General features: G+C 37.2%; 1 protein-coding gene across 7 annotated transcripts in view; it reads left to right on the top strand.

Moving 5' to 3' along the window:
- WDR64 (WD repeat domain 64) overlaps positions 1–22,775 on the top strand; it is a 69,589-nt gene that overhangs the window by 44,820 nt on the left and 1,994 nt on the right. For 6 of the 7 annotated variants that reach the window (XM_063390372.1, XM_063390374.1, XM_063390376.1 and 3 more), the window contains 15 exons: positions 65–191; positions 2,219–2,367; positions 3,341–3,464; positions 4,808–4,977; positions 6,742–6,918; positions 7,878–8,008; positions 9,307–9,384; positions 11,072–11,162; positions 12,573–12,615; positions 13,884–14,017; positions 15,426–15,531; positions 17,182–17,243; positions 17,639–17,748; positions 18,520–18,705; positions 22,647–22,746. In XM_063390372.1, the coding sequence (XP_063246442.1) occupies positions 65–191; positions 2,219–2,367; positions 3,341–3,464; positions 4,808–4,977; positions 6,742–6,918; positions 7,878–8,008; positions 9,307–9,384; positions 11,072–11,162; positions 12,573–12,615; positions 13,884–14,017; positions 15,426–15,531; positions 17,182–17,243; positions 17,639–17,748; positions 18,520–18,705; positions 22,647–22,746 (1,788 nt within the window). The remainder of the gene's footprint in view (positions 1–64; positions 192–2,218; positions 2,368–3,340; positions 3,465–4,807; positions 4,978–6,741; positions 6,919–7,877; positions 8,009–9,306; positions 9,385–11,071; positions 11,163–12,572; positions 12,616–13,883; positions 14,018–15,425; positions 15,532–17,181; positions 17,244–17,638; positions 17,749–18,519; positions 18,706–22,646; positions 22,747–22,775) is intronic. The other variant, XM_063390373.1, reaches the window with a different exon arrangement.

Genomic DNA, 22,775 nt, shown 5'->3' with positions numbered 1-22,775 from the left:
AATAGTTGAAAACCTAGTCAGGATACAGTACTGGATTTTCTCCTCTCTTTCTCTCTCTCTCTAGGTTTTTAGAGTGTGGGATATACAGACTCTTTCACCACTGCAGGTCTTCTATGAAGATCATGGGACTCCGGAAGAGTTGAATGCCTTTCCCATGGTATTTGACAATGATGATGGCCTGCTTTTCACAGGTATGTTATTGCAGTTGGTGTGTGAGAACATGCCCCTTCTCCTAGAATCCAATTGTCTTTATGATTAAATAAAACTGAAGTTCAGTACAGGAGTAAGGTATATGAGAATATACAAAACACTAGGAGACAAGGGTATGGCACATTAAGATTGTTTTGAAGAGGGTTATGTATGGTGGTAAGTTCAATGTTGAAAACAGCATGAAAATTTGCAGCAGGAACCAAAGGAAATGAGAAAGGCTTCTCTGAAGGCAAGGTGAGCCTTCCACAGCAAAATTAAACTACAGATATTGTTATATAGACTTTTCATTTCTTGAAAGCTGTTAAGTTATTCATCTCCCCCTAACTATTCTTCTAGGACCTGCCTCTTGTTTGGAAATGAAAACAGCAGCATATGATCTCTGTGGAGCCCTCACAAGTATATTCAAACTCCTTATATAACTCAGTAGCTAAAGACAGCCCTACAACCTGAGGTGTCAACAGACACACTGCCCAGGAATAAAATATTAAAAACACTGATTAGGAATAAAATATTGTGGTAACTCCACTTGGGGTTTCTGGGCTCTGTTTCCTGACTTTGTAGCAGGAAGGCTAGCACCTCTGAGGGACCAGGGCTTTGCAGTTGTCACTAAGGATGTTAGCCTTTTGTATCTAAGGCAGAGACTCTTTAAATTGGCAGGGTTTGTCTGGCCCAGAGATGTAGTCACAAAAAAGACAGCTTTGATCTTGTTCTGAAGCTATAGAGGCCTGACATGTACCAGGCAAATAAAGTAATTGTCTTTAGAGACAGCTTTTTCTGTCCTTAGATTAGGAACAAGGCACAAAGCTTGCAAAGCTTGTCAGATCTGAGAAGATGAATATGAAGCATTTTGTTTTCAGTGACCTGATGGTTTCTACTGAATTTTTTAATCACTAAAGGATACAGATACTGTCTTCATTTCAAATTTATGCTTGTGAGATTTTCCAGGCTTAGCAATGTCAGGAATTTATACTGGTCACTCCTTGACAAAATGAGGTAATTTGCCCTTATAAAAAATTGTTCTGTAAGTGCTTAAATATTTGTAAAAGTCTGGTCCTAAACTCTGTTAATGGTTCCATTAAAATCCCAAGTGAATGTCTCCTTGGCCATGAAGGGGGCAAGACACTGAGGCTGTATATGAGTGAATTCAGTCTCATTGCTGCATACCTGGCTTCACAGAGGAGATCTTCACTTAGTAATTCACTAACATCTGTAAGTGACAGCTCACCTTGATGCCTTATTTGAATATTGCCATAGCTTTCCTTCTGTGCCTATTTCCAAGCTGCTGCCCTCTGCACCTGGATTTATGCCAAGGATTAGGCAATTTCCTCCTTTGCTCTGTACTCACTGCTGCTCCTCTGCTGGTAGATCAGCAGGGATACCAGGACAGGAGTACTGGAGCTGGAGTGGGAGACTGCACATGCACTCTGGCCTGAAAGCACTGTACAGACGTTGTCTTTTCTTTTGTCTCATTGTCTCCATCTGCCTCTGTCTTTGCAACCTCTGGTCTGAGAGCACTGGAAGGTGTTTGGAAAACACCATTCAGAACTGCAGTTCTGTATAAAGGAAGATACTGGAAAGATGTCATCACTGCCTGCAGATAAAATTGCTTTATCTCTAAGAAAGAAGAAACCAGAATTTATTTGAATGAAAGATCTCCCAGTCAGAGTTTATGTATTTGGGTTCATTCCATTTCATGACAACCAACTCTGCGACTAGGGGATTTATGGCTTCTACTAATTTGCAGTCAGGATGTCAATCTCATCAAAGATGGGCAGAGGACTGTGTAAGATAGGTAAATACTTAGCCATTGTTTGACTGGTGCTTTTTGGGGACTGTGTGGGAATGTTTTCTGCTTCAGAGAACAGGTATTCTCAAAAAACAAACAATATTCCATATCTTCTTCAGAGAAACTCATATGAACCCAATGGTTTACATGAAATCTTTCCATTTCCAGGAAAAGTAATTATGCACAAAATGTACATATTCTCACTTCTCTCACTTTCTGCAGGTTCAGATGTCATTGATATTTATCCTCTAGCTAACGTGATGCAAGATTCAAAAGTGTTGCCTAAGACACATGAGAAGAGCCTCAATGTTCTGCTTTACAACAGGGTTTTTCACCAGATTCTCAGCATTTGCACTGAATCAATATTGAAGGTGAGTGTAAGCTGTCACCCTTTCAACTGAAAAAGAAAAGTCTCAGCTTTTTTATTCTGAATAAGTTATCAGGAAAATTTGATAAGTTACTAGTATTTTTAATTAAAGTGTTGATTTTGTGGCTGTTTTTGGGTCCAAAGAACTGGTAGCCATGAACCCTATTTGGGTTCTGAAGATCCAAATTTTCTTTTTAACAGTGCTACAATAATCATAAGAAGTACTATAGTTTTCACCAGCTGTTGGTACACAGATGGCAAAATTTGTAGGGAGAGGTAGCATCTTTCATTGGGTCAGTTGGTGATGCATGGCCTTCCTATGATGAAAGGCTGGTTTGTGTAATGGCTTGTTCAGTGTATACTCTCTCTAAAGATGTTATTTGTCACTGTAAACCCTGCCTCCCTTAGACCACATGGCTGCAACACTATTACAATCACAAAATAATTTGGAGAACTTGGTGCTACAGAAAATCAGATTCCAGTGCATATGAAATCAGTGGCTAAGTTGATAAATCCAGTTGAATCGGAACTATCCCACTACAGTGACCAAACTTTGTACTGGTATTTTATTATAAGGTGTTGCTTAAATTTCTAAAAGGATTCAATAATGATCAGAGATAGTAGTTTCTACATTTGTGGACCAAATGTTTATGAAAAGCCTCATTAACATATTTGGCACAGAAACTATAACTCAAACAATTCTTTGTAGTTAAATTTCTTTGCTTTCCTCTGTAAAAATACTTTATATTTAATGTCAGTCTCTCTGATTTAACAAGGATCTTTAAAATATATATAAAAAATGGAGCTTCCCCTTGCCTGGATGGCTTCCCTAGAGAGAGGGACATTTTCAGGGAAAGTACAATGGTGTTTCAGTAAAAAAATTGCTATTGGCCATAATTTCTCCTATTACAGTGGAATACTTTGTGTGACTAGTTATAGAAAATGTAGTAAAAATAACTATCCTATTATTTTTTCAGGTCTGGGACCTAGAAACAGGATCTCAAATATATCAAATAGAAGATGCACATGGGCTGAAAACTGAGGTGACCTGTGCAGCCATTGAAATAAATGGGGTTTATCTTGCTACTGGGGCATGTGATGGTAAAGCAATTAAATAATTACTACCTTTTTTTAACCTTTACTACTTTTTATTACCCTTTTTTTTTTTCAATGGCATATTACATTAGCAGACAGAACTCTTCACCTTGACTGTCTCAGTGACAGAATTAATTTTGATTGCACAGCTGTCAGTCTGTAGAAGGTTGGGGTGGGTCTTGGTTGGGTTCTCTTTCATAGGTGGTTCACAGAAATGTGGTTTCAGACTGCTTGGGCTCTGTTTCTTTTTTAGCCTATTACTCTTTGAAAGACTGTCTTCAAAGCTCTTGTTGTTGAAAAGTTGTTTCCTCATAATACCTAGATCTATAACTAAATGGCTACAGATGAGGAATGGTAGTTTGTAAATTTTCTAGTCTCTAACCTCAGTTTTATAGTGTTGGAAGTCATTGAACACTAGAAGATTAGATAGACAGACAGACAGACAGACAGACAGACAGATAGATAGATAGATAGATAGATAGATAGATAGATAGATAGATAAATAGATGTTTCCTGTATTTTTCGTGTCTGTTATTAAGGGTGCATGAGTTTTAGGTAACGTGACAAGACCTCTCCAATACACAAATGCACATTGAATTGTGCAGGAAGCTTTATTAATTTTATAATCAGTTAACATGAAAGAATAATTCTTCTTACATTAAAATGTTCATGAGTACACACCTGAATTTCTAAAATATGTGAAATTTATGAAAGCTGCCTCACATGAAGAGGAAATGATGGCCTTTTCCACACAACATACTGGCTAATATTTCTTGTTTCTACTTGGGAGTAGAGACTGCACCCTTTATGGATCTTAAGAGCACAACAGAAGGTGAATGTTGTCATGTCTTATAAAAGAAAAGTCACATGTAATTAATTGCTTTACTTAAGAAAACTCCATAGCTCCTTTTCCCTTCTAGCTCTCTGGGATAAATCTCCAGCAATCAGGTCCCTCTGCTCATTGCTGTCACTCAGAACCCAAAGTCTTCTGCTGGATAGGCCCACACACTCATTGCTCTCTGATAATGTTATTCAGAAACTGTAAGAAGCAAGATAAGCAGAGATCTTTTATCCTGGGCTGCACAAAAAAATAGACATGAAAAAAAGATGGAAAAATTGAGAGGGTAGTGATGTTTTCTCGTAAGGTTTTTTTTTGTTCTGACAGCTGCTTTGCTAAGAAACACACTGTTACAATTTTTGAAAGACCAGTGACCTAGCTCTTGACCTCAAATTGATTTTCTCTTTCTTTCTCTTTTCCCTGTTTGATCCTGTTTAAGCTTCTGGATTTGCAGCACAGGTTATTGCTGAAAGTTCATTCTCTTTTCTACATTTTTGTCATCCCTGTGTAGGGACAGTGAAAATCTGGGAGTTTGAGAGTGGGCAAGAAGTTAAAGCCTTGCCTTTAGCGCCACACAGCAATGATGAGCATCGTATGCTGAAGATAATATATCTGAAGGCTGATGAGGATCAACATGCAGTTATTGTTTTGGAGCAGAGAGGGAAGATAAAAATCATTCAGGTTTCTCAAATATTCTTCTTTCCCCTGCCCTAATTTCATTTGGTAGCCCCTCATTTCTGAGGTAAAATAGGACTTTTTTATTAATTAGTAGATTAACTTCTAGAAACTGTCAAGGAACAATCTCCTTTTTCAATGTAATCAACTTAGCTTTTTCCCTTCTATCTAGTGTTAAAATGTTTATTAGTCCATCACTGGTTTTCAGCATTCTCATATTTTTTCCCTGAGTTCAATTTTTCATTTGTGATTGAGGTTTCAGTAGTTACAGATACTTTGAGGTAACAGCTTTAAAATATTGGTGTTGTTACTACAGATTGTGTTTAGTCTATTTAAAGAGTTTCTTAAGATAATACTTTGATGAAAAGATTATTTTATTTTATTTTGGTTTCAAATTAATAGATTAGGGCAGTGGATTCTTAGGAACTGAAACAAGGCAGTAATAAATCAGATTGACTTGCCTGGCTTGATTTTGAGCATCTACTCTGTCTTCCTTTCAGCCATTCCTTAAGCATTCGCAGCTTACCATAATTATGGCTTAACTACTCAGACAAACTTCCATGTTTCTGGGGGTTTACTTTCCTCAAATTGGAATGTTTAACTTGGGACAAAATTCTTCTGAAACTTTAAAGCTGCTATGTGCAAGGTAGAAAATGTGAGTTTAGACAGATGATATATTTGAGAAAAAAAAAATATAGAGGCTCTCACCTTAGTAGATAATTTATTCTTTCGAGCCTTTTAATGAAAAGCTGCTTTATGCAGGGTTTGCTTCTGTTATTCAGATTTTTGGAACTACTGCATCACTCCACTTGCTCCTCAGTGTTATTTCTGAAATGGTTTAACAATCCTTTAACTGTAAATGACAGGCTGATGAGGAGTTGAATCTCCTTCAAGCCTTTATGAAGCTAAGTAGATTAATGCTGTTTCACATACTTGCAGAACTGCATTTTTCCACAAACATTTCTGCAATAATGAGAAATACAGGTTGTTTTATTATTAGCTTTTTAAAAGGCTTTAAATACAGTAGTTAGCAAGATAAACTGGAGTAACAGCCCAAAACAGTTCATTCTTGGCAGGACTGTACTACAGATCTCTCAATTTTTAGTCCTTCCATAAAGGTATTTCTTGTTTGATTAACTCAATAGCATAAGATTTATTAAAATCTTAATTATTGCTTCATTCTGCAGTTCAAGACATCTGTGAAAACAGTAGCAAACCTAAAGAGCTGATTTCAGTAACACTTCTCAAAATGGACAGAAATTTCAATGTTAAAGCAGGAAGTAGATACTGGAGTGAATTTGTTATCATTGGAAAAACATCAAAGTAACTCCCAGTTGCCTCTAGGGGCAATGGGGAGGAATCAGAGACTCAGGCCTTTAGCTGAGCTGTAGCTTCTCTTCTCACACAACTGGAGGCACACACTTTTGCTGGGTGTTTTGGTAGATATGAAATGGAGAATAACAGTATTTGGAAATAATCAGGTAAAACTAAGGAGACAACTTACTTTAAGGAGGTAGTTAAACTGAGTAAAGTCAATAGCTCTGAGCTCCACAGCTGTGCAGCTTCTAATATAACAGCAGGTAATTTAAGAGGAGCTGAAATATGCCTAGATGAAGCTTCAGTTTGCAGTTTATGCATATGCTAGTTAATACCTGTAAAACGTTTTGTAATTTGTCACAGAAAACAAGCTTTTGATACATACTTGCTGTAATTCTTTATGAATAGAGAAATCCTTTCCTTCCTCTTTCATTAAGTCAATTATTTTAATAGGGTGACTCAGCTCAAGCAGATCTATATGTCACATGGGTGCTTCCTGAGACAGTGCCATTTCCACGAAGGAATCCAGTTGTATATCTGTCACTGAAGTCTAGCTCCTTGAAAACACAAGGTTTTTTCCCAGACATTCGGCTTCTATGTAACACCAATTCCATGAAAAATGATACAGAGGTGAGAAACGCTTCAAAGTTTCATGTCATTTACAGAAGATTGGAAAGTAAAATGTTTATTGTGCTCACAAGGATTTCATGTTTTAGCAACAGGACAAGAACCAAATAACTATTCCCCACTGTGGTCCCTTACAACCTTATATGTTCTATGACTTTGTGATTCCAAATTTTCACTACACTGAAATAAATACACAGAATAAATCACGTAAGAATGTCACTGTTTCTAAGGGCTGTATCTTCCTAGAAGTCCATTTCATGGTTATCACCATAATTAAGGAGTTGCTCTGAACATACACTTCACATTCCTGTGCAATATAGTAAGTTGAGGTTCTCACAGAAACACCTCTATAAATGAGATGTCTTTCTTCCTATAGTTAGGCTGACCTTGAGTAATAGTGGCACATAAAGATCAAGCTGAGTATCAGAGTGATTTCATTTTCTCCTCTTACTGCTTCAGTAAAATAAAATGTCAAATTTAGGTTTCCACTTATGTCTCAATTTAACCTTGAATAGTCCACAAGACTTAAGTCCTGTCTTGTAGAAGTTCACTAACTTGGTAACAGGTGTGGATGATGTTTATGGAAAGGTCATTATATCTCTGTTCAGTGACTTCTTCCTTTAACTTGATTAGAATATCTCCACAGATACCTACTTTTGATTAATCTTCAGCCCTTACACCTGTATTCACATGCTCAAATTGCAACTGTGCTGTAAAAAGCAAGGTCAGGTTGGAGGCCCCTGTCCTCTGCAGCAGGGACTCTCCCAATACTTTTACTCCCTGATTCCTCTGGTGCTTCTATGTAGCTGAAATACAATAATATTAAAATAGCATCCATATGCAGTTGTTCTAGACACTGTCAATTTAGGCATTTTGTTAGATTAACAGTTAAAATATTTCACTGTCTACAGAGTCCTACTCTTAATCCTACTCAATTTTTTTTCTTTTAATCTTCTTTCTAGACGTTTTTATCTTCTGTGGATATTAGGTGTTTTGATGTTTGTAAAGAAGAAGGATGCAGATGGATAGCTACAGGAAGCACAAATGGCGAAATAAATTTTTGGGATTTTGAATCTGCCTCTGTGAAATGCCTGTAAGTATTACTTTCATGCCTTTTGATCTCCAGTATGTCATACAAACTTTTCAAATGGCATACTGGGAACTCCAATATGCCCAAATATAAAAGGTGATTTACAAGCAGGAATTAAAGTAGCAAATTATTTGGGCCTTCCTCCCTCCCGCTTCAAATTACTTTGCTAGCTAGTCTTGATATTTTAGGTAGGAGAAGTGGTGAGGAAAGTCATTTGGGGAAGGGATAATGTAATTAATGTTTTAACATAATCAGTACTGCCACTGAAGGAAACTCTCACTATATACATCACTCTACTCATTGACTAGAGGCTGCTACTGAGCAGTAGAAACATCCTTATTTTGGAAGCTTTATGTTTGGGAGGACATTTGGAAGCAATACTACTTCAGATGATAATGGCAGATGTTCTGCATTACCAGTATCTCAATCACTGTCCATACCTAGAAGACTAGAAGTCACATTCAAGGAGGAGAAACCTGATGTGATTTTGGCGGTTTGAGAGTAAAGATCTTTCAGAGAAAGTGACAAAGAGTGAGATATTCATTCTCAGTGAATATCTGAGAGTTCCAGATATTCTTATGCCCATTAAGCTGCTACTTTAGTAAACTGAACAGTGGCAATATGTCTGGTTAGACTGAATGGAGCAGCATGGTAGTATTCCTGTGTTAGTGAAGGCACACATGTCTTTTAGGACCATACAAAGTCAATATCTAACTGTCCTACCCAGGAGTTTCACTTCATCCTTCATGTGTAAAATTGGCCAGTTTGTGAGAAAGTGAGACAAATTTTCTGTACCATGGAAAATAATCAAAACTTTACTGCAGATCAGACAGTGGCTGTTCCTTTATATTTTCTTCTGCATATATAAGCCAGCCAATTCATATTGATGCATGGAAGACAGGAAAGTCAATACTTTGTAAGTAGAGTACTTTACCCAGGATTCACATCATTGTTTGAGTGCCAGGAAAAAGGTACATTGCTAGCATTAACTTAGCTATTTAAGTTACTTCACTTTCCTCTTAAATACTGATCCTCAAGAAAATACTTGGCTGAATGAAATTTTCACCATTCCATCGGGTACCTGTTTTTCCTGGCACAGGCACATTCTGTATGTCCTCTCCACTGACATTAAACCATCATAACTGCTTAACTTATTCTGAAAAACTGTCTAAAACTTTAGGTGGCATGCATTCTGGGAAATTAAAAGTTCAATTTTTTTAATTACAAGTTGAATGTGAAACACTTTCTGGAACAATACACAACCTATCTGACACATCTTGTACAAATATCTTTGTTTTCAGGCGTAAAACAACTGAAGACAACCAGGGCTCTGGAGTCAATGCCATATTATTCCTAGTACATAGTGCTTCCTCTTCAAGGTAACTCTGAATTTTGTCTTCCTTAGGGACAGGCACAGCCACCTAGAATTTTGCTGTAGTAAAATGATGCAATGTTTCTCCAAGATAGCTTATTTGAATTCAGAATTTATTTGTATTTCATCAGTTCAAGTCCATACAGTTAATTAGCTTACCTATTCTTAAATTTTCATAATGCTTGTCAAACAATATGATATATTATTTTTTCCACTCAGCTCCCCTTTTTTCCTCTAAATGATATCATAAGTCTCAATTACGTTGAAGAATTCAACAGAATGTAGCTTTTGCCCAATATCCAGTGTACCATAACTTCTTGTTTTCCAGTGTACCATAACTTCTTTCATCTCTGTGAGATGATTGTGTGGCTGCAGGCTTTTTCTTTATTTTAAGACTAATAAAATCCTCCTGCTTTTAGATACTCTCAGCAAAGAGGCAAGCACATTGAAGTGTGTGGCTACAAGATTCCTTTTAAACAAACCAGAAGTTTGCATAGGTTGGTAGTGTTGGATGAAAAAGAGAATTTTAGCCAAATATGCTCATTTTGAAAGAAAGGCATTGCACCTTTACATCACTTCAGAAATGCTTGTCTTCCAATGGATTTGCAAAGACAATGGTAGCCAAAAGGATTCAGTATGGCTTAAATACATATGCAGCTTTAAGTTTTTAACAATTAAACAGATTTTTTGTTCTTGTGAACCATAAAGCTGGTTTATGGTCTTATGTTGCTTTAAAATCTTCAAGTAGCTTATGCTACCTGATATCAGTGCTACTTAATTGAACATAAATTCTCTTTTTGACATTATAACTTAATGATTAGTTTAAGAAATCATAGCTAAATAAAAAAAAAAAGAGTGGTTAAAATTCATAAATAGATTTTTTTTATATAAATGAAGATAAGCTTTTACTATTCTTAAACAGGAGGATCCTACAGTGACTTGGAAAATCATACAGTCTTAGGATGTTTTGTATTTACTGGGAAGATACCTGGATAAATTTGACTATGATTATACACACATACACAAATGTTCAAGCATGATAGTAAATCTATAAAATCAAACACTGAAAAACTGCAAAGTTATGGTCACCTGAACAAATGTAAGGGGACTACCCCAGCTGCATACTTTCTAACTATTCCAGTTATTCAGATACTCTTGCCAAAAACCGAGCAGCTGTAACATTAGTGTGTTATGTGGCAAGAACCACTTGTTAACACAGTCAGAGCTCTTCTTGACTCAGAAACAAAACCGTTGATGATGACATCCATCTTTTTCTTTATTTTCTTCCACAAAACCTCATTATTGAGAGTTTTCATAACAAATTGAAAATAAGTTTCTATAATTAATTGAAAGCTATTTGCAGAGAAAGTACTGTATAAAATGAAAGGGAACAAGCAATTGGGGTGTGGTTAATTTTTCCCTTTCATGCCTTAAGGATGAATACCAATGTCACTTTTCATTTAACATGGATTTCATTAGCTCAAAACTCCTGCCAGGAGAGGTTGACTGTGTTATATGCAAATATTGCCTAGTTACTTAAAAAAATCTATAAAACCAACAACCCTTAGTCTAATCAGTGTAATCAGTTCAAGTACTGTTTTATTATGCTTTTTAGTGCTGGGTGATGTTGATTTCCAGATATCAAATAGTATCTTCAAGATTGTCTGGGATCTTCAATAATTTTTTTCACACAGGAAAAGAAGTTCCCTGTCCCCTGCTCCTACTGTGAGGAGTGAGGCCAGTGCCATTCCAGAGCACAAGAGAAATTCTTTGGACCTACATGAGGTAGGTGTGGTGATTTGATGGATTTGGTAGCATTCAAAACAAATTTCTGGTTTCTTTTTGGTTTTGGTTTTAAAATACTGTGATTTAATGAAATTCCTCCATAACACCATTCACAAAACTAAATATCAAGAATTATGAATTCTCTTTGTTTAGCTTTGTTAAACTGACTGGGGCAGTGCATTAAGAATCCTTTGTTAGTCAGCTGGCTCTGTGAGACATAGAATAGCTGACTATCGAAGTGTTTGGCAGATATTTATCACTAGCAATTCTGACTTTCAAATGGGAGTATACAAGGATTCAAAGGGGAAGGTAAACCAGATAAATCATGAAGTACTTGAATAAAAGCAGAACCACTTTTACATTGCTACCACAGTTGCTTGGATACACTCTTTCAAATGAAAGTTTGGGGGGGTTTGTTTATTTGTTTGGGTTTTTGGTTGTTTTTTTTTTACCATCACTGTACCAGTGTCTCAGTCTGTATATTTTTGCTAAGGATAGCATTATGGGTTTTGTGACACATTTTGCCCTTCTGTGCCAGAAGGACATCCATACTTGCAGAGCAATAAAAAGTAAGTAGGTAAAAAGAGGAAAATCCTGCTACCTCTCAGATTCTTACCAACGTGTTGTTTCAGCAGAACATGGCACTTGGATAGATTCCCAAGCAAACACTGGCTTAACTGCCATAAGCAAACTAAAGTATCCAATACACTGTGCTGTGTCCTCATTAGAATAACAAATGGAAAGTGATTTGCAGCCTTTAAAAAGATCCCTGAAAGTCCCATACATCAAGCCTTACATATAAATGTGTAGGATGAGATTTAAGTGACTTGTCCTCTTCTGAGATACCTCAAACACTCGTTTGAGGTGGCTGAAGAGTTTTCCCTGCGTTTTTTGACTTTGGCAATTTCTGAGGTCAGTATACTGATTATGTCAGCCTTGGGGATCCTCAGAAGCCTGTGTGGCAAGGCACAAATGAGGATTTGTGAAAATTCTCTTACTGAAAATGCAGACATGAATAAATATTTATGTTTGTATAAATATATTTATACACTTTGTTAATTTTTGCACAAGGCAGTAACAATGCATGTTCTGAATGACACTCTCAAAGAGATCTGGGTTATATTTACGTGATTGTAAATGATAGACTCTGCTTGTCTTAAGAAATTAAGGCTATTCAGACAAATTTATATTTAACATGCTCCTTAATTCCCATTAATTTAATTTGTGATTTGTTGACCTGTTGATTCTCTTCAAATAAAGTGTTTCTTGTTTATACTCAGTGGAAATTGGAGGAATATTTGAATAATCCAACTGAAAAAATAAGTTCTTAAAATACTTTCAGCTAGGGAACTGTTATGTAGTTACACCCAAATTCCACTTCCTAATTTTCTTTTTATTCTTTTCTTTTAGGAAAATGCAGAAAGTGATGCAGTTAATACTGAAGTAAAAAAAGGTATGGAAAGATGTTTTTCATTCTTTTCGATGTTGATCCACGAGTTCTGCCCAGATTATTGTAGAAACTGAGTTTGTCAGTTTGTCTGGCAAACGAAGTTTAGAATAATTGGGATACCTTTGGTATGTAGATGACAGATCTCATCATTTTCTGCTCCCTCCTGATTTGCAGTTTTTTCCCAAAACCCAGGCCAGGATGCAGGATATGCAAGACCTTAATTGCTTTTTTCTCCAAGTAGACGTAATAACACTTTCAGAGTTTGGGACTGTCAACTATACACACTTTTCACCTTCATAAATATTCAAACAATGAATTACTGAAATAGTATAGCAAAAGCTTGACTCAAAAACTTGAGTCAAGCATCAGTAAATGGCCTCACAGACAAAAGCTTTGAAACTCAGTGAAATTTTAGAAGGAAAACTCTTCATTGTGGTATCTGTCCTTAAAAAATCATAATCAAGAGAGAGTCTAGTAGTTGTGCAAATGAGTTGGTGAATTTGCAAGAAGTAAATCCTCTAGATTCTTCTGTATCCCTTAGAAATCCTCTGCTTGAAAGTAGAATTTCCCAATAGTAAGGAATTTGATCATCTGCAATATGGATTTAAGATCAATTTATCTGGCAAAGAAAGCACGCCCTAAAACCAGAATATTCCTAAGCCTTGTAGCTGCCCAACAAAATAGACATGCATGTTAGGTCTTGCATCCACTGAATGTCTGTGATGGTCTTGCCATCATCTCCAGCTCTGGAAAAGTCACAGCAGAAACTCAAAAGGGTCTCTGTGACCATCCCCTTAGACTTAGCAAAAGTTTTCAATTGGAGAAGTATAGAAATGTATGATTCCAGAATTATTAAGTGTCATGTAGTTATTATATTTCATTGCTGAATTCATTGTTATCTCTAGAAGCCTCATGCAGAGGCTGCACATGTGCCTGGTAGCTGTTCTGATGACCACTATCCTGCACTCCTCCTCCACTCTCACTTGTGCTTGCAGTTCCTGTAAAATCTATGGCTCTCTTGTTTGTCTCTAAATAAGGTTCCCCTACATCACTGAGCAATAGTTCCAGCTGATTTTGATAAGCTAATGAAGATTGTTCCCATTTCTTTTCAGTTGTCTTTATCAATACCTCTAATGTTTTTAGAGTAATGCCATCTTGATGATGGACTTTCTTTTCAAATGCAATTCTTTTTCTAGTTTTACGTAATTTCCGTGCACTGAAAAGCAATACTAAAATCTTTGAGAAAATATGTGATCCTTTCTGTTCCAAAGCAGAAGAAACAACTAGCTGTAAGGACACCCAAAATCCAAAGATGAATGCACAGTTGTTGATGGCTAAAGCAGGATCTTCACCTATACTGGCTTCTGCTCATGAAAGTAGCTGTATCCGCCTATGGAGTATTCAGGTAGCCAACTGAATGTCTTTGGGAAGGGACTGGAACATTGAGAAGATAATTTCACTAATCTTTGGGAAATTGCTCTTTAACTAGCAATTGCAGTAGCAGATATTTATTGCATGTTTTGGTTATCAGTTTCTTCTATGGACCCAAATTAATTCTGCTTTAGTAACTGTAGCAGGGCTCAATGGTCAAGTGGAAAACAAGGAAACATGATTTGAAATAATTATAACAGACTGACTCTAAATTTATTTGAAAGTCTAGAAGTTGATTTTTCACCCACAGCATTTACCTTCTAAGAAGGGATGATAGGCAAGGCAAAGTGTCCTACTCTCAGAAGAGGATAAATATGTCTGGAAAATTGTACAAGCCAGCTAGAACTAGTAGGGTAACAAACCAGGAGAGAATAGTGTCCTAACACATAACATCTACAACTGTTATAGGCTTGAAAAGCCAGTCATGCAACCAAATGACAAAGGCTTATGTGTCATATCACCTCAGATCTATAAGACTTTTCCAGAAACCATATTACTCTAAATAAGATACACAAAGTAAATACAGCGAGAAGGAAAAGTACCATGATGTGATTGGTTGATTGGTAATATTGGTCATTGTGGCAGACAGTTATCATAAAAAGTCAGCCATGTAAGGCTTTTACAGGAATCCAAGCTAAAGCAAGTCATGGGAGGAATTTTTCAGAAAGATGGTGAGGTAACCTTGCAGATGTTTTATGCAAAATGGAAAATTATGGTAAATGTATCCAAGTACAGTAGGTGTGAGCCTTGTTGGGTTTTGTTTTCTTCACAGTTTGTATATTAATGTGCTTAGATTCCTATAGGAATCTCCAAGTTCATATGCCAGTGGTGTCATCACTGGAATGACTGTCATCATCATTACATGGATGACAAAATAAGAATCTTCTTATAAGCAAAATGTTCTCCCTCACATCCTGGCAGTCCTGAAGAGGCAATAATGGAGAAAATCTACTGGTGCTAACTTGAAAAATAGAACAAGTTGGTGAGGGAGACATTATGGGCCCATTTGCAGCAAAAAACCAACACTTTAATATCAAAATCAACATTTCAAATGAGGGGCATACTGATGTTATTCCATAGCAAATGAGGGGTAAGTGGTGAAGTAGGGGTAGGTGCAACTAGACTGACTTGCATGAAGAATTAAATAGCTTGTCCTTTCAACGTATAAGAGACAGCAATCCAGAAGAATACACTACAGCATTCTTCATCATTCAGTAGATTTAGGAATTTACCATCTTATCAGCTTTCTGAATAGATATAAGCTCGGTAATGTTGAATAGATAAGATCAATTGCACTCAAATTCTGATGAATTAATATTTTTAATGTAGGTATTATAAATATGTGGGGTTTCTTTATTTGTTTGTTTGATTGTTTGTTTTAGGGAAACTTGATGAAAGAACTTCTGCCATTTTCAGAACATCCTGCAGGTCCTCTGACAGCACTGTGTACAGACATCTCCACTAAAATTCTTTTGACAGGCAGTAAAGGTGAGTAAACATGTTAGTCATTCTGTTCAGGACAGTCAGTAGAACAAGAAAATATCATGCTGTAAATGTGCCAGAAATGTGGAAACAATGGTCCAAGTGCTGCCAGGCTTTTTCCATCCAAGCTGTAATTAAATGATTGTAAAAGGTGTTTGGTTTATAAAAGGATGGTAGATTAAAGCTTAGTGTTAAAGTGTTACCGGTAGAATTGTTTTCATAAAAGACATTAAAATTTTCCTCATTCACATGCCCTGAATATTCTTTCCATCTAAATTAAAATATTGATCCCAAGGACAAAGATTACTGCTAAGAACAAGCAAAAATTTTAGTTCCATGGTAATAATACAAAATAAAAAGTTGCATCTTGAGCTGTACCAAGAGCTGTGATTCAAACACTGACACAGAGTGCACAATAATGGCTCCAGCAGTACACAGCTGTATAGGAAAAGCACTTTTCTATGCTAGCAGCTCATTGCTAGACTTTGAATTTCACATGAAGTCTGGCTTTTCTTTAGCAGAATGTTCAAAAGTTTATCTGCTGTCTGATTCTTCTTCAAACCTTTGGAATCACCCTGGCAATTTTCCATTTCTGTGTCTATCATAATGTGTCGCTTTTCTTTTAAAATACATTTTAAAACTCTTTTCTACCAGCTTCCTATTCTTGTATGGTCAGATATGGGATGGAGCAAGAGACTTTTTCCCCTTTTGTTTCAAAATTGAACAACAATTTGACTTTTATACTGGAAATTATGAGGCGTTTCCACTCCTCTCGATTCAAATTAGTAAATGAGTTCAGAAAGGTAGCATGCACTGAATAGTATTTCAATTAATTGTGGAAAAGTATCCATCCTACTACCTATTCATTTAATATTCTGCCTTTTTGTGTCACTGTGCATTTGCTTTTTATGCTTTGCACACTTCTTCTCTTTTATCTGCAGTGCTGCTACCAGTTTCCTTTCCCCACTACAGATTTTTCCTTGCTATGAAAAGGTCAGCTTCTCTGCCTGCCTCCTCCCTTGCTTGCAGATTTACAGTCCTAGAAATCAGATGTGACTGGTATGAAAGTTTGAATTACACAACATATTCATCTGTCTTGTAGTAGAAATGAGAAGTAAGAGGCAACTTCATCAGGAAAGAGGCAGCCTAGGCAGAGACCAGAGCAGTTGTGGGTGACAAGGAAAGTGGTTCTTTGATTCTAGTTTCACATGAGCACACGAAAAGGTTGTAAAACATTAAGCATTCATTATATATACAATTAATTAAACTTTGTCCATTTTACCAGGATTGAAAACCAGTGTAATCTCCAGGAAGTTCTCATACCTCTATTGCTGTGCAATAGATAATTGTCTTGACAAGATGACTTTTTTTCACTCATAATATAAAGAAAAAGCTTTACCTTACTTCCATTTCAAACCTGTCCAGTTAATGACACATTGTTCACAACTAGCATAAGTGTTTCTTTGCATATTAACGAACAGTCCATTGTATCTACTCCAAGCTAGACAATAAGACAGTTATATTCACTGTAAACTAACTGACCTGTGCTCTCTGCTTCATTCTGCCCCGCGTCTACTGAGAGTAAGTGGCAGCAACAAGTGAAAGTGTAGCACTAAAGAAACTTACTGATGTTTTGCTTTCTCCTTCCTTAAACAGAGGGACATATTATTCGCTGGAACATCGCCTCGTTCTTAGAAGATTCACGAAATAGAAAAAGTGTAAGGAATTCTCCTTCACATCTTCCTAACTTGAACAGTATACCCAGACAAACATAAAAAAAACCATAATGCAGAGCTCTACAGGGATAAAAATGTTTTCTGCATATAAAGATCATGTTTTGTGCTTGAAATAATAGCTTGATGCTGTGAAAAAAAAAATAGAAAAACATAAGCAGCATTATTTCACTGTGTTCAAAGAAGATATAACAATGAATTTATCCATGTTCCCTAGGTGGTGTTTCTACCATATGCCATTTGCAGGCTGTTTCAAGGAGGGATTATTTTTTCACCTCTTCTAATTTTTAGAAAGATATGCTGATAAACCCACTATAATAACAACCATGGTGGGGTACAGAACTGCCTCAAATGTGGTTATGTTGTTTTTTTCCCCTCAGAAAATAAAGGAGGAGCTCTACTGGAAGGCACATGCTACTGAAGTGGTTGACTTACTTTTTGAAGAGGAGAAAAATGTAGTAGTGACAGCATCCACTGATGGTTCAGTCAGGTATAAAATGACTAACACTTCTTACTATGGCAAATCAGTTGAGCTATCCTCAAAGTTCATTTTCCTGCTCCACTTGTATCTAGAACTTAAATAAAGTAAAACCCCAGGTGCATTTTCTGTTCTGCACCTGAAAGAGCCGATTTTAATGTAACACTTCTCCGGAAGCCAGATTTTTTGCAGACTGTCATTTTCTTTCAGCCCTTTTTTTACTTTGAATACATGAGTAATGGCTACGTAATTTTAAAAATTACCTCCTGTTCTAATCCTGTTTCAGCTTTCAATACTTATTAAGTTGACATGGATCCTAAGCATGGCATCTAATCAATCTGTATGCAATTATAATAGGGAAGCTTGAAGATACTTCATAGACCACTGTAATTGCTTCTTGAGTAACAAGTACATTTGAAGGGGTTTATTTTGTTTTTCTGGAAGTACAAATGAAGAAATTTTGTGTAGATCCTGCTCTGGTGGCAGCACTTTGCTACAGGAACAATTCAGAAGTTTGGTACATTTACACTTCATTTTCATCTATACAAACATGAACTGTTTTTTCTTCTGTTTTTTTACAACAACCTTCTGAATTGTTTTCACTCTCAAATTATTTAAATTATAAAAACAATCTCATTGATGTTTTGTGACTAGCACACTGAACTCTAGAACAGTGCTGCAGAATTTGATAATGTACACAGATATTATCTCAATTCTGTTCCAGTTCTAAAAATATCCATTTTTCTTTTCTGTCCTTTGGCACTGCTTCTACTATGTCTGTAGGCTTTGGCATGCCAGGACTGGATACTATTTTGGTTACTTTGGACAAGCCAGGAAGTTTGATTTATCAGATACCAGTCGGTTGATTTTGCCTTCTGATGTTAATGATTTTTCTGCTATAATTAAAGAGGACAGCCAATATACGGAAAAGAAGAAAGTAATATATCCTCTCACACTGGACAGAGACAAGTAAGATCTCATACATTTACATACATGTGTGACTGGGGGAATGGTTTTGAAAATATGCTTTAAAAACACCTTTCATCTGAAGGTCAGAAAAAATTGGTACTATGTGTTATTCAGAAAAATCTTTTTAAAGATGAGTTTTGACCCAGTATGGATAAATCTTATCATGTTTATGAATTGGTGACAGTCAGGATTAAGTGAAGTTCAAGGTTTAAACTCAGTAACAGTGATAGTGATGACTAGATACTTGTCTCAGCTTTTAGCCTAATTAGAGGTGGTATGTTATATATGCTGTTCAGGTTAGCAGCCTGTTACCTTTCAAATTCCTACAGTTGCTATATTTCTGCGTCTCCAAAAATTTATTGAAAAAGCCTAAAGTGAACAGTTTTGAGCAAAACACAAATCCTTTTAGAAGAATAAACCAAATTTAATATTTCAGTTGAGGAAATAGTCATCTTAAATTTGCTGGGATGTTATGAATACATTCACGTACATGGGTAGAGGATTCACAGATCATGGCATTTTGAAACTGGCATAAATATGTGTTCAGTAGCAGTGCTGAACTTTTTTTCTAGGTAGAGTTCTGAAGGGATATGGGTTAGTTACAAGTCAAGTAAGAGAGCCTTGGCCCATTAGTTTAAGTACATATTTCTAGTCCTGGAACTCTGGTTCATTGATTAGTGGATTCATCAAGTGAACAGAAATATTGAAGAGGGCATCTTCAGAGGCAATGCACTCAGTGTCTTAAGTAACAAAGCAATACAAATATGGAAAAAAATTATTCAGGACTTTAAAAGTCATGCATTGTTTAGTGGTAAGGTTTCATATACCACGTCCCTTCTTAGGCCGCCTTTCAACCAAAGCACTTTGGGACAATGGGAAATCTCTAAGGTTGCAGGAGATTGGGCATCTGTACGACCAACCAGTATGATTGAGCAGAAGACGTTTATTGTTTACATTACTCTACAGTTGTAGAGTCTAGGACTGCTGTTCACGCCTTCACGCATTTCTGGATTGGTTGCGCCGCTTTGTTCACAAGGCTGCCACGCATCCCTTAGGGAATTTGACTGGCTACAGTTCAGAGCCTTCATGGCCTCCTTTATCTTATTCTTCTTGCCTTGGTATTCTTGTTTCTCAGGCTCTTCTTATTTTTAGTCCTGTTTTTTTCGAACCTTGACGAATTCCTGAGGTTCTGGTAACCATAACTGCAAGCGGTTTATTAAGATTACTTACAAACGGTTTGGCTGGTACACAGAATGGCGTAAGTTATGCAGATACATTACTACAGAAGGTAGTTGTTCACAAAGTTGTAACTTTACTGTTACCCCATTTAATTTGGTATCCTGCTAATAATTATTATTCCATGGAGTTCATACTAATATGAGTAGCGTCACTGTAGTCAGAACAGTAACTCATCAATACAAAGAAGTGCTTGGCTGTGTTTGAAGGGCCCCTGTAGTTCCTCTGAATAGTCAGCAGCCAGATTGAAACCTCTGGAACCAAAGATTCTATCACTGAGTCAGATAACCTGAAAGAACCTTCCCATAAATTGCATGCCTGTGTCACACTGTGACTACTTTTTGAGTCTTCTTCAAATATTTCAGTAGAAGAGAATGGCTATCATACATTTAAACGCTTTAACTAAACAGACAAAGAAAATGAGAAATCCTTAACTGTGTAGAGAACTAGAGGAAAAAAGCAGCCACACTCCATGCAATAGAAAGTTTGAGTCACACAAGCTTTGTGTGCTGTCACCTCAAGAGTGACTTGGTTCCTCTGGATTAACTGCACAAAATACTGTAACGGAGAGCTAGGCAACATCATCCGAAAGGTTATAGTTACGGATGCTAGGATTTGTTCTTTTCAAGATGCAGACAATTGTCTTGGGACAAGTCACTTATCTTTGTGATGCTAGTATTGGATAACTCATCCGATATTCATCACTAAGATAATCTTTTAGGATCTCCATTCACAAATCATGTTATAAATGTTAACAAATATATATTCATGGAATCATAGAAACATTAATACTGGAAAATATTGCTAAGATCATCAAGTCCAACCATTAACCAAGGACCACCATATTCACTTCTAAACCATATCCCTCATATCCGCATGCCTTTTGAACACTTTCAGGAGCAGTGACTCTACCACCTCCCTGGGCAGCCTGTTGCCATGCCTGACTACCCTTTCAGCAAACAAATTTTTCCTAATATCTAATTAAACCTCTAATATCTAATTAAACTGGTGGAACTTGAGGCCATTTGTTCTTGTCCTGCTGTCAGGAGACAGTTCTTGTCCTGCTGTTCCTAGGAGAAGAGGCCGACCCCCTCCTGGCTACTGCCTCCTTTCAGGCAGTTGTAGAGCTCAATAAAGTCTCCCCTGAGCATCCTTTTCTCCAGGCTAAACAACTCCAGCTCTCCCATCTGCTCCTCACAGGACTTATCCTCTTGATCTTTAATCAGCTCTGTTGCCCTTCTCTGGACACACTCCAGCACCTCAACATCCTTCCTGAATTGAGAGGCCCAGAACTGGACACAGCGCCTGAAGTGCACCAGTGCCGAGTATAGGGGGACAATCACCCATGTATATTATTTGCACTATTTGTATATCACAGATTGAATATCCCAGAATATTCTGAGTTGGAAGGGACCCACAAGGATCATTGAGTCCAATTCTTAAGCGAATGACCTGTACAGGGATGAAGCCCATGACTATAGCATGATGAGCACCATGCTCTACAATGCCCCATGAGCTAGTGACTGTGTGTTATTGGCCTTCTTGCCCACCTGGGCACACGCTGGCTCACATTCAGCCACTGTCAACAGCACCTCCAGCCCCTTTTCCATGAGACAGCTTTCCAGCCACTCTGCCCCCAGCCTGTAGTGCTGTGAGGGGTTGTTGTGACCCAAGGGCAGGACCTGGCACCTGGCCTTGTTGAATTTCATAGTACTGGCCTTAGCCCATTGGTCCAACCTGTCTAGGTCCCTCTGCAGAGGTTTCCCACTATCCAGTAGATCAACATTACCATCCAATTTGCTGTGATCTGTGAACTCACTGAGGGTGCACTTGATCTCCTCATCCAGATCATCAATAAAGATATTAAACAGAACTGGGCCCATTAGTGAGCCCTGGAGAACACAGCTTGTGACTGGATGCCAGCTGGATTTAACTCCATTTATCACCACTCTCTGGGCCTGGCCATCCAGTCATTTTTTACCCAGCAAACAGTGCACCTGGCCGAGCCAAGACCAGCCTGCTTCTCCAGAAGTAAGCTGTGGGAAAATATTCCCCAAATGTGCACACACTTGAAAAGACACAAACCCATCTGAGCAGCATAGGTGCTTACAGTTTAAACAAGCATCTCAGGAGATCTATTAAAAAATGCCAGCAGGTAGATAGAACCATATACAGGAATGGTCTCATTCTTCAGTATGGTTCTATATACCTGCTGTAGTTTCTCCCTGTAGTTCCTTAGCTTGTGTGGCCTGACTTATTTTTCTGATTAATCTGCACTAACAAACACTTTAGATAATTTCTTCTCATGACTAAATTTGGAAACCAGACATATGAGCAGAGGACACCTTTGTTATGAAAGTCACGTTCAGGTGTTCTAGTCAGAACTTAAAGAAGTGTTGAAAAGCCATTATCAGGTGGTGAGGTGGCACATGACTCTTGTAAATGGTGCTTATATTAAGATTTCCTGCCTTCTACAGGTGACAGCCATACCTGGATTGACAAAATATCAGTGAAGCACTCCATGACACCTATGAAGGTCCTAATATAAATTATATTTTGAAGATATATGAAATAATTTAAATTTCAAAATAATTTCAATTTAGAGCCTAGTTCAAAATAATTTCCGTTTGGAGCCATATAAGAATATTGTGTTCATAACTGTCATTTTGATAGGAACTTCAGATTTTTTCTGTCTGTACCTGCAGGTGGAAGTCACTGACCAGTTCTCCTTCAGATTTAGAAAAGGCTGGACAGGGGAAAGCAGCTCACAGCTTCAAGTTTTTCAAAGCTCTGGCTCCTGAAAAGGTAGCTAACGTATATGACAAATTTATGTT

The sequence above is a fragment of the Prinia subflava genome, chromosome 2 (genome assembly GCF_021018805.1).
Source record: "Prinia subflava isolate CZ2003 ecotype Zambia chromosome 2, Cam_Psub_1.2, whole genome shotgun sequence".
Taxonomy (NCBI): Eukaryota; Metazoa; Chordata; class Aves; order Passeriformes; family Cisticolidae; genus Prinia; species Prinia subflava.
Note: the sequence above shows the minus strand (reverse complement) of the source record. Positions and strands in the feature narration are given on the sequence as shown.